The sequence below is a fragment of the Babylonia areolata genome, chromosome 24, assembly GCF_041734735.1.
Source record: "Babylonia areolata isolate BAREFJ2019XMU chromosome 24, ASM4173473v1, whole genome shotgun sequence".
NCBI classification, from domain to species: Eukaryota; Metazoa; Mollusca; class Gastropoda; order Neogastropoda; family Buccinidae; genus Babylonia; species Babylonia areolata.
Genome location: NC_134899.1, coordinates 50,843,463 through 50,858,959, shown reverse-complemented (window position 1 = coordinate 50,858,959; position 15,497 = coordinate 50,843,463). Strand labels below are relative to the sequence as shown.

General features: G+C 40.3%; 1 protein-coding gene across 1 annotated transcript in view; it reads right to left on the bottom strand.

Annotated features, from left to right (window-relative positions):
* Nucleotides 1–9,692: 9,692 nt before the first annotated feature.
* The window catches only part of LOC143298852 (kinesin-like protein KIF3A), a 29,654-nt gene continuing 23,849 nt past the window's right edge, over nt 9,693–15,497 (bottom strand). The window contains exons 15-17 of the mRNA XM_076611852.1: nt 14,903–15,025; nt 14,342–14,484; nt 9,693–12,045 (exon numbers count right to left, since the gene is read on the bottom strand). Coding sequence (XP_076467967.1) covers nt 12,006–12,045; nt 14,342–14,484; nt 14,903–15,025 — 306 coding nt within the window. The 3' untranslated portion in view covers nt 9,693–12,005. The remainder of the gene's footprint in view (nt 12,046–14,341; nt 14,485–14,902; nt 15,026–15,497) is intronic.

Here is a 15,497-nt window from a genome sequence, read left to right as displayed (position 1 = left end):
CCAAGAGAGAGAGAGAATGTTTTATTTTATTCTTCTTTTTTGGGGGAGTGCGGAGGGGGGGAGGGGCACGAGGGAAGGGGGTGGGGGGGGGGGGGGGGGGGCGTCGGGGGTGCTCATCACCTTATCACACTTTTTAAGTATTCCCGAAAATTTGTAGAGTTAGAATCCCCCCCCCCCCCCTCTCCCCCTCATAATCTATGATATTGTTACTGTTTTAAAAAAAAAAAATCATTTAAAAAATTTATATGCCTATTTTTTTTTTTTTTACACTGCTTTTCGCGAAACTGATAACCAGAAAGAACACATCATCGTTCAGTGCTTGCCTGTGACCTTGACCCTGACTACAGGTCAGGATCGCATGGTGAGTGGTACTTACCAAAGTAGATCCACGACCAGATGACCGTGACTCCGGCTTCAGGGTCCAGTGGAATGGTAGCTTTGCAGGCAGACAACGCATCCTGTACAGGAAGTAGACATGGTCGTTGCAGCGTGCGGGGTTCGAGTAAGGGATGGGATCAGGGAGTTTTCTTTCCTCTGCAGCTTTTTACGTCACTTCTCATGGGGGTCCGGGGGCTGGGGGGTGGTGGTGCTGTTGTTTGAGGGACGTGGTGGCGGTCTCCACTCTGGGAGGGACGCTCACTCAGTCTGGCTCTGCGACTAAGCTATTATTGTCGTCAGTAGGGGGCTTAGTAGGTGATGTCCTAAGTACGTTGAATCAGAACAGGCACCACTGAACACCACTGAAGTGACTCAGCAGCAGTGCAGGGTCTCCTCTGGTGTGTGGCCTCCTGGCGACCTATCATCGATGGTTCCCTGCGGACTGCCGACGATGGAAATGTGACAGACGAACCCGGGTGTGGCCGTTTATGGGGGAATCTAAATGAGCGGCGTGGGAGTAATGCCACTGAAACGGTGCAGACGATGGGGCAGCACAAAAAAAAAAAAAAAAAAAAAAAAAACACCTTCTGAACTTTCGTTCAAATTTCCCACTCCCTTTGTAGTGTGGAAGGTAACTACCGAATGGTTCTGTTCAGTACCAATACACAGTCACATGCAAACCCCAAAATACAGTCATCTCGTTGGAACAGTAACACACCGTATGTATATATATTGCTAAGAGAAAATGCCTTCATGAGCACAGATCACGGACAACCCGGAAAGCGCGTGAGAGTGAGTCATTCCACAGGCGAGCTTCACGTGGACAGTTGGTCGAACAATTGCTGGATATTTATATCTTTCTTTGGAATTCCTTTTTATCCGGCTGTGAGCTTTACATTATAGAATAGAAATGTACAACTTTCCCAATCTAAATGACTGTGCATTCCCGAACTGGACTTTCTCTCTCCCTTCCTCATCCCCCCACCCCTCCCACCCCGCCCCAGCCCCCACGATGTAATCTGAAAGTTGTATCTTGAATATTGCAATAAGTAAGCATATAAATGAACAACTCAAAGTATAAAAATTATTACAGTTGTTATGACTGAAACATTGTTTTCATACTACCAACACTTAACTCTCTCTCTCTCTATATATATATATATATATATATATCCATTTAGCTAGCCATAGACTGTCAGCTTTGTCCTAAGAGACCGACGGACAAACTACAGGGCCTGATCCCACCCTCCAAGACCACAGTTTCCCTTCATGCCGCTCGGCTGTCTAGTTAGACAGCTCGTTATCTGTCTGTCTGTCTGTCTGTCTGTCTATGTGTGATTTTCAGCCACCAATAGTGGTGATGGAACGCACCTACACTGCCTACACACAAAGATATTAAAAAGAAAATATAAACCTTTTCTCCGTTTTGGGATGCGAAGGAAATAACATTACATGGTACCACTGCATCACCACATCAGTGCAACAACGTCAAACAAGCATAAAAACACACCCAAAATAACTTATAAAAAATTAATTATAGCAATTTATAAACAAAACAGTCGAACTTCGACATATTGACATGCATGTTCCAGATATTAGGACAACTTTTGTGTGAATAGGTTTGTGAATATGTAGTTTTCTTCCCGAACGTAATCGATATAAACAGTCTGTCATATTTCATCATTTTCACGTTCTAAAACAGGAAGTTCACCCCTAATAATAGTCACTTCCCTAAATTACAGTTCTTACAAAGTATGTACTATCTGTCCTCTCCTCATATACATATTTCGATCTGCGGTTTATGATTACAGTCAATGCCCCTTACACGTAAGGCTACAGTCCAATGATAAGTTCCAGACGTGTCGGGCAAAAACTTTTTTTTTTTTTATTCTTCATACTAACCAATCTGTCTAGTTATGTAGCAAGCTAGATGTCTGTCGGTTTTAGTTTTGTCTGACTCGACAGAGAAGGAAACGTGAGTATTGATGGCGCTGAACGTCCCCCGCCCCCTCCCTCCCCCAGGCTGCAACCTGACCCTTCAACGAACAGTGCAATGAGAAGTTCCAGATGTAATGGTTGCCGACAACGTGACAATTCAAGCTTCTCTGTCGGGGCGGTTGTCTCCCCTCGTGGGGTCCCAAATTCTGCGGATCTAATTACCGTCTGTTGGTTTGTTTATCTGTTGTTGTTTTTTCGTTGGTTTGTTTCACTATTGTATGTTTTATTGGTTTGTTTGCTAGTTTATCTTAATGTCTTGCACAATCCCTTACTTATCTTGTTACTGTCACTGTAGAATGTCGTCTTTTAAATAAAGGTGATTAGCTATATACTGTTTATAGCCCCATCTGTCACGGCAATAGCATCAAGGCAAACGAAACAATTCAAAAAAGCAGGTCGACAACATATAAATTTTTATAGCTAAAAAATAAGGAATAAATAAATATATATATATATGTGTGTGTGTGTGTGTGTGTGTGTGTGTGTGTGTACCAGCCACCCACGCCCCAAATGATACGTACCAACCAGAAAACCAAATATATCATGAATGCAACAAGATTGTACGTGTTCCAACAGGGGGAAAGTATGATATTACACGCCCCCTCCTTCTCTAGCCAACCTACCCCCAGCAGTTGGACCCCCCCACCCCCACCCTCTCTCATCCAAAACCACCCCGAAATTTCCATTTTTGGGGCAGCTCTGGGGCGGCCTTCGTATTTGAACCTCACCCACTGGATTGATACCAATGTGGTTTTCATTTCTGTTCTTTTCTGACCGTCCATTTTTATTCTCTGTCCCAGAGGCAACACAGACACACCTCTCTCTTTCTTTCTTTCTCTCTCACCACGATCTCAGTTCCACGAGAAATGGGTGTCACAAAATGGAAATCAACTTCAATGAGCGCGTGTCGTGCACGTGCGGTGCGCGCGACGGGTGAAATTAGGGGCAAGAAGGCCCCCCCCCCCCCCCCCGCCCCCCCCCCCCCCCTATTGTGGACGAGTCTAATCAGCGGGATGAAGGGGTGCCAGCGTTTTGGGGGTGGGATTGGCTTTTCCTGTTTGGGGAATGTCTTTCAATGTTTCTGGTGCTTCCAGGCTGTTTGCGTGACAGTAAAATGAATTCGTGATGCTTACTGCTCATCCTCACCAGGAGGGTGAGCCATATCAGGACTGACAGCACGTCAAAAGCTAACACCATCAACAGACCCACACGTCCAGACAAAGCAGGAACCAGCACAAACCTAACCCAGCATACAAACACAACACTCAATCGCATGGGTTTGTTTAACACGACAACTACTAAACTTTTAAGGATATAAGGACTACCAATAACACAGCGAAGGCACAATAAATTCCGCTCAATGTATCAACTGATGTGTGGTCAAAAATGAAATAAATGAAAACGAAATGAAAAGATAAAGATATCTATCTTGTTTTCATGACGGATAACTGTGAATAGTGAGCAGCCAGCTTGGTTTCATCCCAAGGTTTACGGTCGAATCAAACACACACACACACACATATATATATATATATATGTGTGTGTGTGTGTGTGTGTGTGTGTGTGTATGTGTGTGTGTACTGAAGGAATATCATAGGTGAGTGTCCTTGAAGGCAGAAACGAAGATTACAAAAGAACGATGAAGACAAGACAGCTGAGTGTTCTGTTCAGTTAAAGTATGCACTCCTAAAATAAAAAATGACACTAGCAACACAAAATAACCAGTAATACTCTTTCCCTGCAATCCACCATGGGGAGAGAAAAATAAGGGATTCTGCTCCTAAAAAGACAGAGAATATGTCAGACATGGAGCGGAAGGTTTTGTTGAATGATGGTGTCAATGGAAAAGAGGGCATTTTGAAAGTTTCTATACTAATTCCTCTTTTCTGTAATATTTGAATATGATTATGTTCATTCTTTGTCTTTTCACAAAACAGTCAATCAATCAAATTAGATGAACGGGAGAAATGAAAATATTAGTTCATAAATAGCGTGCATGTGACAGGCATTTCTGACCGATGAAAGATATTTCTCAAAGGATGCATTTCAAATGTATAATTCCATTAATGCTGATGAAATTAAAAGTTTGTTTTGTTGTTGTTGTGTTGTTGTTTTTTATCCTAAAAAAGACAGAACTTTATCCATAAAATAATGAACAAGACATCAATTATTCAAAACATGAATGCAACAAAGCATGAATGCAACAAAGTAAAATATTACTGTTGATGTGTGTCCTTGATACAATGTTTATAATCTGACAGGCAAAGCATTAATCTACAAATGCAAATGACGAATAAAAAAAGTGAGAACGGAACATAATCATGTGTGTGTGAAATACCTTAATTTGTATTTACCTAAACAGAGGGAAAGTATCAGACTTTTTCATTTTCGAAACAATACAAAATTAGTGTCCCTTTTAAACATGACTGTTTCACCAATACTTTTCAGACCTTATTTTTACTCCAAAATGGGCAGGTAACTCCACTTCTTCCAAGTATATTAATTTAACTTTCCTGAATGCAAGATATTATTCAACTATGATAACCTTTTCTTCATACTTTTTAAAACTTCGGTATCAATAAAATACTTTTTTCCCCACTCAAGAATGACACATTTCTACCATGCGGATGTACAAATAGGAAACTAAACATAACTGGGTCAGAAAAAATGAGGCAACTTTATTTTTAAAATCGCAAACTACAAAGCTAATATATTACCCTATCACCACTAAGTATGATCCATGTGCACACCGGAATGTGCATGAAAAATATTTCAACAAATAACATCTTAATAAACTATGAGAATATTTTTTTCTGTTTCTTTTTCTATGTAACTGAGAGAAAGCCACCAGCTCTGAATATATGTTTTTAAAAAAACACCTTTTTTTTTAAACAGTGTGTTTTTAATTAAGACAGAAAAGGAAAAACTATTCTATTCATGCTTATGTAAAAACAACAACAACAAAAATCTGTCCTAGATAATCAAAATTATTGTCCTTGGAATACAGAATTTTCATTCCTATTAATGGATATTTATGTGGTTTAGATAATAGCTTATTTGAACATGTCACAACACAGCCATAGATAAAAAGAACCACCCTTTAAAAAGGGCATGCTGAATGGACACTTACACTATCTTACACTATCTTCAAATGTTCATTTCTTAAATTAGTCGAGTGTGACCATGAACGTAAAAACTCACTGCCTATCCCATGTATATAAATGAGCATCAAAACCAAAATAGAAAATTATCAAAACAAAAAACTAAGGAAAAACAAAAACAAAAACACACACACACACAAAAAAAACAAAAAAAAATGAAAAGCAGTACAACACTCACACACCAAAACACCATTCACGAATAAAAAAATAAAAAAAAGAAAGAAAAAAAAGCAACTCTTTTTTTTATCTTTAATATTAATTTTCATGTCACACAGACATAACACAAATTTGACAACAATCTTACCTGCATAGGAAATAAAGAAGGTAAATAAAAAGATACTAGCACACAAAATGATTAAAAAAAAATTAATGTATTTGCAAAGAACAATGGAACCAAATAAAAGAGGAAAAAAAATGGACGGAAGACTACATATCACAGGAATGTGTAAAACATCTTTTACTTGTAAGCTGCTGACATGCACTTACTCTGTGTTCAATGTATGCTTAGGGATTTTTCTTCTTTTTTTGGGGAGGGGGGGTGTAGGGAGGGGGGGGGGGGGGCAGGGGAGGGGGAAAGGGGGGTAGTGGTGGTGGGGGTGGTTGAGTGTGACTTGTTTTCAGGAATTAAATTGATAACTTGTATGGATATTAGTGACAAAAAATTGATTACTAAGACTTTTAGTGACTTTATAATATGCGACTTTGATATCAAATGTGATGATAAACGTGACTGCATTCAAAACGTACAGAAAGGATATCAGTGAAACATACTCAAACATAATATTCTGGATTTTCTAGTGATCTCGAGATATTCACAAATTAACATTAAAATGGACATTAAATCACAAAACTGTATAAAGGTATCTTCACACACACACACACACACACACACACACACACACACACACACACTTAAAATAGTCATCATCTGAGGACGACACAAAAGACAACTACCACAAACAGACAGCAAACCATGGAACAACATAACGCAAAAAAAATAGGTATTTCAAATTATGACACAACATCTGAGATCTAGACATACGCTCAAAAACAAGACCTGTGTGTGACTGGCCACAATTTCTTGGTCATTTCTTTTTTTTCTTTTTCTTTTTTTTTAAAGTATCAAAACTGTTCTCATTGGTGTTTAAAATAAAAAGGAAGAAATTTTCATACATGTCACACTGCATTCTTGGGAAAAATGAATGAGCAAACAAAAGACAAACAGGTCCAGATTTAAGGGTGAAAAAAAAAAACCCTACTTAAAACTAATTATCTCCAAAATTTCATACAACTAAGATCATATTCATTTTTTTCTCCATGAAGACACTTGCCAAAACAGAGAAACGTGGATATCAAAACTCAAAACCAAACCAAATGACACAAAGCAAATACGGAAAAAAAAAAAAAGGAGGCCACACCACAACATCAAACACATCAACTGAGAGAATTAACTATCACTGAGCATGCACATCCATAAGCAAAATGTACACATATTCAAACAGAGGTTACCAAAAACATTCTTGAACAAAAAGAAAAAAACAACAATATATATATCACCATCACTCAAATGTCATTTGTCCAATTTATTGGTGTATTCATTTCACAACTGCTTGCAAAACAGTAAAATAACATCAACTGACACACCATGGCTTAGCCATGGTAGCAGAACTCAATGAGGTGATGTTCCCATTATTTACATTCACGGCCCGTTGCCTCCAGTCTTCACACACCAATCTGCAAAAGACGCTCACCAAAATCTTCAAAACACTACAACAAAACACACCCGTGAATCAACCACATGAAATCCTTCAGATCCATTTCCACACAGAACTGGTTCCTCTTTCTCAATCAACCTGCACAATGACAATCCAAACAAAAATTGTCCCAGGGAACATGTGCTCAAAACCATGATTTGGTTGTTTTTTGTTTTCAATGTCCAGGTCATGAGTTGGTGGTTTAAGTTATAATCACAATACAAAGGCCCTAAAAAAAAATTTAAAAAAACAAAAACCACAATTACTGATGATTCATGGAAGAGATGAACACCACACCACCCCCAAAAATAAATGTCATACAACGCCAGCGATACTGCCTGTACAACTCAAAACTGTGACCTGAAAAATAGCCAACTCTGAACAGATCCCCAGTGACATGACTGTGCACTAGCCTAGCGAACACAGTATCACTCATCAGCGTCCACACTATCTGTATAAACCATGATCTTCCCGTAAACGTCTGACATATACTTCACTCCCTGAATGGTAGAATGGCAGCAAAGATACATCACGTTCTTTGCTCCTGTGGTTGACCTTTTCTTTCTTGTCCTATCATTTTTAGCATAATAATCTGAACCAGAGTGACCATCTGAGCATGAAAACAAAGTAAAATTCTAACCGGTTACCATTTGTTGAAAGCCATTTCGAATGAGCAAAATCTGAATTAAAAAAAAAAAAGAAAAGAAAAGAAAAAGCAAAGAAAAAACACACGGCACAAATACGTGCACAACTGAAAATGTGAGCTCTTTCAACAGTGCTTTCCTTTGCTTCTTCCTCTCCCGTGAGCAATATACACTGCACTTTTTTTTTTTTTTTTGCCAAGGGTACTTCATGTGCTGTACGAGACAGTAATACCCAAATATCACACTGATCAAAAAGCCACATGAGGAACGAATCCATGTTTCAACATCAAACAAACAGTTGCTGTGAGTTTTGTCAACAAGCATGAAAAACACGGACATTTTTGCAAGACAAAAGCTACAAATGACTTCAGTTTAGTGACCATTTCTCAGAAATAATAGAAATATTCAACAGTTTGCCATCTAACTCTGTGTGTGTGTGTGCGTGCGTGCACGTGCATGTGTGCGTGTGTGTGTGCGTGCGTGCGTGTGCGTTTGTGTGTGTGTGTGCACACGTGCGCGCCCATACCCGCTGACACACAGAGAAACCAAAGAAATGTGACACTTCCACACATTCAATAACACTGACAAAACAGAGAAAGGAAGGAAGCTGCAGGAATGGGGTACCTGCCAAAAGAAACCTCCTCAAGTTCATCAAGACACAACAAGAAACACTCCTGACCATGAACAGTATCAGTATCAGTAGCTCAAGGAGGCGTCACTGCGTTCGGACAAATCCATATATGCTACACCACATCTGCCAAGCAGATGCCTGACCAGCAGCGTAATCCAACGCTGAACCCAACCATGAACATCAAAGCCATCATAAACAACCAAGGAACACTCCTACCTGAAATCAGCCATGAAATTGTTCAACCTGTCAACAATTAAGTAGCATTCCCTGCCCATAAACATCCACAGGGAATCCCCCTTCCCATCAATAACCAAGTTTCAGTTCAGTTTCAGTTTCAGTAGCTCAAGGAGGCGTCACTGTGTTCGGACAAATCCATATACGCTACACCACATCTGCCAAGCAGATGCCTGACCAGCAGCGTAACCCAACGCGCTTAGTCAGGCCTTGAGGGAAAAAAAAAAAAAGGTGAATAAATGATAGATAAGCTTACACAAATAAATAAATAAATAGTAACTATAGAGTAAAAAAAAAAAAAAAAAAAAAAAAAAAAAAAATGATAAATAAGCAAATAGATGTAAAACATGAAGACACACATTCACATATACACCCACACATGCCCAAGGAACCCCCTAAATGAATATTAATCAGGGAACACCCCAACCTTAGAACAAACCCACACACATCCAACACGAAACTAGCAAAGAACACTTTCCTCACCATAAACAGCCAATAATCCTGTCCACTGATACCAAATTTCTCACATAAAAGAAGCCACTGAACTGCCCCATCCACAATAAGTACAGGAGTACTTCGGTCCATAGTAAAGGAATGTCTGACCCAAGCAACTCTCCTATCCACAAACAGGGAAAGCTCCCACAAAACGTCCTAACCCCGAACAGCAAAGAAAGATTCCCAAAAGGACCCCCTGTATTGTTAAAAGGCAGAGAATATTTCCTAACTACACTCATGACAAAGAATGACTTACAAACTCATATGTGCACACACATTCCAGAAAAAAAAAATCATTTTCTGTCTGGCAGATAAATCCAAATTTCCAGTATTGTTAATTTCTACCCAAAATTGTGTTAAATAAACAAGCAAGTAAATAAACAAAAAAATATTTAAAAAAAACAACAAACATTAGGCAAGGTACTAGCAAATAAAAATAAAAAGAGCCAATCATACTGATACCAAAAAATAATAACAACAATATATGATAACAACATTAAAAAGAAAATAACAAAAACAGTATATTGATAAAATTTTCCCTACCAAAATATCTGCATCACACAGTTTTCATGTCCATCCATTGATACCTTTCCATGTAACAAAAAAAACAACAAAAAACCCAAAAAAACACAGCAAAAAAAAAGTGCTGCTTTTAGCAACACAAACACACCCTGGCTCAGGTTTTCTTCCAAGAGTCTACAGGACATGCAAAACTACCCAAATAATTTCCATCATTCATCTACACAAGGAAATGAGGAGAGAAAAAAAAAAGAGTAAAGAAAAGAGTTAAAACAATTTGGGCAAATCAGATCTAACAATACACAGCTCTCTTTCCTTCCATGCTGATTATGATCAACAACCTGAATCACCACAATCAGGCCTGTACAAAAACCATCACAAAAAAAAAAGACGACAATGGCATTCACTTCTGGAAATCAGTATGTGCTAAAGTTCAACCCAGAAGTTTTGCTTAGGTACATACACATAGTCGAGTTTGATTTTTCTTTTCTCTTTCATTAATGTAGCAGTCTTTGGAAACAAAAAAAAATTATTTGCTTTTGCGACTAAGTGACAATACAGATTTGTTGTCATGCAAAAGAATTTCAATACATTAATTTTTTCCCACCTGCTGTTACAGATTCCTTCTATTTTTTCTTTCTTTTTTCAAATGTAAATACATCCAGAAATGGCACATTTCCTGTTATCCCAATCTGTGTAAGTACCTACTTTGGATTCAGTCTGAGTTTCAAGGAGGCTACTTTGGATTCAGTTTGAGTTTCAAGGAGGTGACACCGTGTGGTGATCCATATACTCTAAATTTCATCCACATAGAAAAAAGGACAGATGTATAAGTATTTACATACTTGTGAAATATTTCATTAATTTATATTGTGTGTGAGTGTGTATGTGTGTGTGTGAGTGTATATGTATGTGTGTGTGTGTGCGTGTGATTGTGTAAATCATCTAGTTGTCTCAAAAAAAGAACAAGAAGAGACAGCAGCTCACCGAGTATGCACATGGTATAAGGGCAATAACTCAGATTCTATTTTCATGGACGAGTTTCCAGGTATTCTCCCTTGACCAACACATCCTTTGTTTTATTCTTTCTTTTTTTCTTTCTTTTTTTTTTTTTTTTTAATACTGTTATCTGTGAAAGGTACCACACATGTCACAGTAAATTCATACAAACAGAAACTCAATCACAGTCATCATTTCTTGGTGCAGAGAGCAGCGTAATGACTACGATGGGGATAAGAAATGGAAAGAAGAGAAGAAGAGATACTGAAGAGACAGACAGCAGCACGCAAGCAAGAAAAGAGTGAATGAGAGAGAGAGAGAAGAGGAGAAAAGAAGACAGGCGACAGGGAGTTACAGACTGATGTCTCATGTGTGAAAAAAAAAAAACAGTACGGATCTGAGAGGGAGGAACAAAACCCAGCCTTCCATACCTTACTGTCATGGTGACCTCAGTTTCGATACCCCGCCATTTCCGTGCTTGGGGTGAGTCTTGTCAAGGTCGGCGGATTCATGGGGGACTGCCGTTGGAGGGACGTGGTGGTGGTCTCCACGCTGGGAGGGACGCTCACTCAGTCTGGCTCCACGATTAAGACATTATTGGGGGGCTTAGTAGGTGGTGTCCTTAGTTAAATCAGAACAGACACCACTGAACACCACCGAAATGACTCAGCAGCAGTGCAGGGTTTCCTCTGGTGTGTGGCCTCCTGGCGACCAAACATCAATGGTTCCCTGTGGACTGCCGACGCTGGGAATGTGATGTACGAACCCAAGCGTGGCTGTGTACAGGTGACTTGAAATGAGCGGCGTGGGAGTAATGGCACTGAAACGGTGCGGATGACGGGGCAGCAAAAGAAACAAAGAAAAAAAAGAACAGAACCCAACCAGCCAGACAGATGAAAAGAAATAACAAAGACAGAGAGCGGAGAGCAAGAAAGGAGCCTGCAGGTGGGAGGTGGGGCATGTGTGGGGTGGGAGGGAACATCAGTCTTTGTGAAAAGGGAAACTACGGGAAGAGGCTGGGAAAAGAAAGGAATGGTTCGGAAGGAGTGGGGAGAGGAGGAGAGAGGGGGAAGGGGGTGGGGGGCTGGGGGGCGGGGGGGGGGGGGGGGGGTCAGTAAAAAAGTGCCTCCGACATTTGCTGGAGACAGGCGAGGGATTTGACTAAGCACAGAGCCAGGGCGGAGCACAGAAGTCACTGCAGTAGTGAGTCCAGCTCATTGGTCTTCGCTTTCCTGAAACAGCCAATTAAAATGCAGCTGCTGACACACTGGGAGTCACATGACACATGAAAACTAGACTTAACATCATTTAACTCAGCTCTTCAATGTTGCATAACATTGACTTTAAAAAGAAGAAGAAAAAAAACCTCAATGACAAAGCAAAGAGGCAATTCCTGAAATTCTTCATACTTTGGAGTCTCCCCTCTAACAGCAGTATTATAAAACAAAATCAAATTAAACAAAAACATTATTTTAAAAAACAAAAAAAACAGAAAAGAAAATTATGCACTGATCTAATAAATATCATCACAACAAAGCTATCTGGTGGTGTGTCCATCGAGATCGATGATGACCATCGTTGTCATCCAGACGGGGGATGGGGGGAGGGTGGTGGTGGGGTGGGGGGAAGGATGCTCATGAGTCTATCTGATGACTGATGACTTGCGCGATGAGTTTGTTTAAAGTGAAGAGGAGTTGCGCAACGTCGACCTCACTCTCTCGTCCGGGTCCACCAATTTCCAGTGGCAAGACTAAGTCGAGACGACTGGAGGATGAGCACGGATGCAGTGGATGACCAAGATATCCTTTCGGTGTCTCATCTTGCTCTCTGCACTCCACAGTGCGTTGCTGTAACCGCCTTCCTCTCCGTTGAACCGATAGGTTTCTTCCGCAGATTCTGCCGGATCCAGACTTCGCATGCATGGGTAGACACACCCCGGGGGCCAACTGCGTGTGGCATGCACACAGCACAGTGGAGCTAGATGGCCGTCGGTGGCTCTCCTGAGCCGACGCCCTTTTATGGATCTCCATAGGTCAGGTCATTAGATCTGCTACTGGTAACCTGTTATCCAGTACAACCTGTTCAGGGTCGGGTTGCCGACGACTAAACCGGCACTCCCACCACTCCCTTCTGGGACTGGTGAGGCGGGTGGCTAGACACAAAGCTATCTACAGTTATGATGGAGGCTGAAATATCAACATTTTCAACAATAAGAAGAACAAAATGAATTAAATTACGCAGTGCAGAATTAGAGTGAAGACAAAGGAGTTCTTTTTATCCAAACTGAACGGTACAATGCAAATGATACACAGCTCCCTTTCCCATCAACACAGTAAACCCAATGACGGTAATGAGATATTTTTGACATATTTTTTGGTTAATTCTCTTTTTTTCTTTTTCTTTTCTCATTAAAAAAAAAAACAGAATAAAAAACTAATGCATAAATGAGAATACAGATAACTCCTAAATTTATCATTAACTCTTTCCGGACGAAGGAATGCTCACGCATTCCTACACAAAACGTATTCGGTTTCGGACGAAGGAATGGAATAGCATTCTCCGAAAGTAAAATTCCATCATGCGCTGTACAAGTGATTTTGTGATTAGCCAAGCAGAGTGTGCTATTCTGGGTCACTCCACAATCAAACAGTATGATTGGTTAATATGGGATGTGTGGCCTGTCTCGCACACACGCTGACAAAGTCACTGACCGGTCGTCTGCTCGCGTGCCAGCCTGTTAGCAAAGCGGCCTCTTCTCGGAATGTTGTGAAGCGAACAAGGCAGTGACGGCAATGTTTTGGGGTTGCCGAAGTACTTGAAATGCTACAAACTGAAGGGTCGGACATTGAAGAGGTGGATGATGACGAAGAAGAAAGCGAATTTAATGCAGAAAGCGAGCATGGGTATGGTGATTCGTGGTGAAAAATTGGCAGTATTTTCTACATATGGCAAAACTGTAAAAATGAGATGAGAAATTTGATTTTTTTTACATGTAATAGCTCAACACGTAATAAACCAGTTCTGAAAGTTTCATTTTCTTACACAGTATTTTGTATTTTTTGTAATTTTTTTCCTAACCCTTACAAATGGGCCGTCTGTGGGGAAAAGCAAGGGAGAAAACTTGTCGTCCCGAGTGAGTTAACCTGACCACTGTGTTCAGCAACATTAACCAAACCAGGTATGCGACCTGTCTTCAGTATCTGTTGGAAATCATCTGTAATTTGCAATGCATATTGAAAAAAAAAAAAAAGAATATTATCAATTAATTGCAGCCTGCATGTGAGGTAATGTGCTTATTCACAGACGCAACCGCCACCTGAGACCTTTCAGCATACACAAGTCGCTAAATCTAGCATAAATCTTCATGCTGATGTAGCAAAATCTTAAGACCAAGTGTAGCATAAATATATATTAAAAGCATCCAATTACAACAAAGTAAACATGAGAGTCAGGCAAGTCTGGAAACTTAAAAAAACAAAAAAAAAAAAAAAAGTTTTGTTTTGCTTTTCCTAAACAGCCCAACCTTACTTGGATTTTGAACTTTTGGGTCTGCTGGCAGTTTTGGGTCGGCCGGATTTGGATGTCTTTCCAGATGTCTTGGGTCGCAGGGCCTCCTCTGCCCCCTCTGCTGTGTAGGCCAGGTAGACATGTGACAGGTCCATTCCCTCATTCTGCACACAAGCAGTCACCTCACAAAACGGCGTGCATGAACAGCAAAGTACATCTTTACATTCTGGTAGAGAACAACCCACTTACGGTACACATGCAAATGAGTGCAATTTTCAATACAAGAAAAAACGACAACCATAACTATCAGGTATATCCATGGAACAAAAGATACTGAGAGAATCATTGCCAGCAAAGGAGGGAGAGTGGGAGAAAGGGCAGAACAAGAAACAATGACAATGATATATCGTCCAACATGTTTCAAAACAACATTAGCCATCCTATCTTTACACAGGAGGGGGAAAGAAAAAAAAAAACAAGTAACAACATTTAAAAGTTTTCTCCCTCAAAAGACATCATTTCTTTAAATCATGTTGACGCCCAGCTAACATACTTGACTGGGCCGGATCTCAGTCCACTTACTTTGTCCTTGTCCTTCTCTGGCTGCGGTGTTTGTTTGCGCATGTTGTTGCCGGTGTAGGCAACACAACGCAGCTGCCACTCGCCTATATCATCGTTCCAGTTCACATGCTGCTCTATCATCTCCTGCACACACACACACACACATACACTGGCTGAAGGAAAAAGTATCTCTGCTGTGTTTTTCAGGCGATGCAAGTGCCATTGTCCCTCTCTTTGTGTGTGTGTGTAAGTATGTGTGTGTGTGTGTGATGGGTGCGATGTGTGTGATGCATTTATGTGTTGAAAATGGTATTCATAATCTCCAAACAGCCTTTCACAACTTCAACCCACCACCAATATAATTACAGATGCATCACTACAAGGACCTCGCACTTGGACTTACAAATCACAAGATAGTGCACACTTAGCCAACACATGAGAAGAACACAAAAATCATTGCCTGCAGATTCACAACACACAGAAAACTGAAGGTGTTACCAACAAGAATTCTTACTCTGCTCATCAATAATAATGAAAGTATTCATACTGTGCTCAGCCTCCAGCAGAGACAACAGAAACTACTTATACACCTGTCAGTCACACGCACGCGACACGA